Source organism: Cryptomeria japonica, chromosome 6 (assembly GCF_030272615.1).
Source record: "Cryptomeria japonica chromosome 6, Sugi_1.0, whole genome shotgun sequence".
Classification (NCBI taxonomy): Eukaryota; Viridiplantae; Streptophyta; class Pinopsida; order Cupressales; family Cupressaceae; genus Cryptomeria; species Cryptomeria japonica.
This window is the reverse complement of record NC_081410.1, coordinates 659,953,783-659,955,664: the sequence shown is the minus strand read 5'-3', so window position 1 is coordinate 659,955,664 and position 1,882 is coordinate 659,953,783. Positions and strand designations below refer to the sequence as shown.

The 1,882-nt window shown below is 33.7% G+C and overlaps 1 protein-coding gene across 1 annotated transcript; it reads right to left on the bottom strand.

Annotated features, from left to right (window-relative positions):
• Window positions 1-475: 475 nt before the first annotated feature.
• LOC131054815 (uncharacterized) lies at window positions 476-1,079 on the bottom strand. The gene is made up of 2 exons (XM_057989424.2): window positions 768-1,079; window positions 476-675 (listed from the first exon to the last, which is right to left on the bottom strand). The coding sequence occupies exons 1-2, from the start codon at window positions 1,069-1,071 to the stop codon at window positions 659-661; spliced, it is 321 nt and encodes a 106-aa protein (XP_057845407.1). The 5' UTR covers window positions 1,072-1,079; the 3' UTR covers window positions 476-658.
• Between the last annotated feature and the right edge of the window lie 803 nt (window positions 1,080-1,882).

Below are 1,882 nucleotides of genomic sequence, written 5' to 3'. Positions count from 1 at the left end.
CAATATAAAATAATTATAAATAATGATGATCACCCATATTGTACATATCTATAACATCAAATTACATTGCTTTCCTATAAAAATAGTCAATCTATGAACATCCTTTTATGTCCACTTATTAATATCAATAAATTAAAAACTAGATATGACTATATAATTCATATAACAACAATTTTTATAAAACATTTTCAAAATAATCTTTAACCATTTATATACAATTATTTTTTTTGATAAAAAAACATTTCCATATTTCATTATTTATCTACAAAAATTACAATTTAAACAATCAGATCAATTTAATTTAAACATTACTATTTCTGTTATAATAAACATTATTTTTCAAAATCATACTCTTCCATAACCACAAATTTGATTTTCTGAATAGAATTGAACAAGTTCTTTTAAAATATACATCTAACAAGAAACCAGCAACCAATACGATATAGGCTGTTCTCTATTCTATTTGGACAAAAAGATAAAAAATATATTAATTAATAATGATGGTTCTAAAATTTAGGCGAACCATCCCCACATACGTTTGTCCATCCCAGTTACATATATTAGGAAGCACAAACATTTTATTTAAATGCTATTAAATAGGAACATGCTTCATAAGCTGTAAAAATCTGTATTCTATTGAGCTTCCACTGGCTTTCAATCATGGTGTCACAATACCTGCAATATGACGATGAAAGAAACCGTCATAAAAAAAAATCCAAATAAGAAAGAAAACGATTTTGAAGGGATTGAGATGAAGATATGCTTACTTCCGCATCGAGTTTGATGAGGAACATTTCTACCGCAACTCTCGATGATGCTCACCACTTGGGTCACATTGATGGAGGCAGCAATTTCAGGGGTGACCTTGGGACACACGCACGACATGTCGGCGCTCCTGATCAGCCCACAGCACGCCGCAGAGGGAGCGTTGCCCAGCAATATCGGAGCGCAGTTGCTGACCAAGCCCTGTATCTCATCTCCACACTGGTCCCCTCTCACTCTACTCACTACAACCCCCAACATCATCACAAACACAAACACCAACACCAATGATGCTCCCACCCTCGCCATTTCTTCACTCTTTGCCAATGCAATTTCAGCTATGGTGAGAGGGCTTTTTATAGCAGATTTGTGAATGTCTGGAATCAGATTTCACAGATCACATTGGATTGACGAAAGAAGTGATGAGTTCGAATCAGGAGAGTAGAAGGAAATCAACATTGCATAAGCGGGTCTTTCACGTAATAAACCAGCGAGAGAATCGGAGGTTAATGGAGTCGCGGTTGATTTATTCACTCCGCTTCTCACGGAAGTTCGTGTTGTCTTTCTGGGTTCTCGAATTATCAGTGCACATGCGTACGCAGAATGTTGAATAAACATGCCGTAAGCGGGTCTTGCACGTAAACTCAAAATAATCTCAGTTGGAAACTGATTTGGAACCATAATCTCACTTCCAAGGCTAATTTGTTTTGGTGGGCTACATGCCATGGAAAGATCCTCATTCTATACAACCTCAACCACATGGGCTTTTTTATTTCTAACATAAGCATTTTGTGCAAGAAATTTAAAGAATCATCAATCAATTCATCAATCAATTTGTCCCTTTGCTTTGCTTGAAATTTAGGCAAGTTTTCATTAATAGATTTTTAACTTAATGTGTTTTATCTAATTTTAATAATATTGACACAATTAAAATTAAACAAATAAATAATATTATTTTAAAACCTTCAAATATTGGATAGAACTTTGATGGCTCATCTATAAGTAATCTAGAGCAAGTTGATGGAGGAGTTGTGCCCAAATTTGAAAGGGTAGGTCAATATATTCTTTTATAAAAAAATTATGTATTTATTCAAATAAAAAGGTTGAAGCTCATACAACA

Coding starts and splice junctions, on each gene's coding strand:
- LOC131054815 (XM_057989424.2), bottom strand. CDS start 1,071: ATGGCGAGGGTGGGAGCATCATTGGTGTTGGTGTTTGTGTTTGTGATG.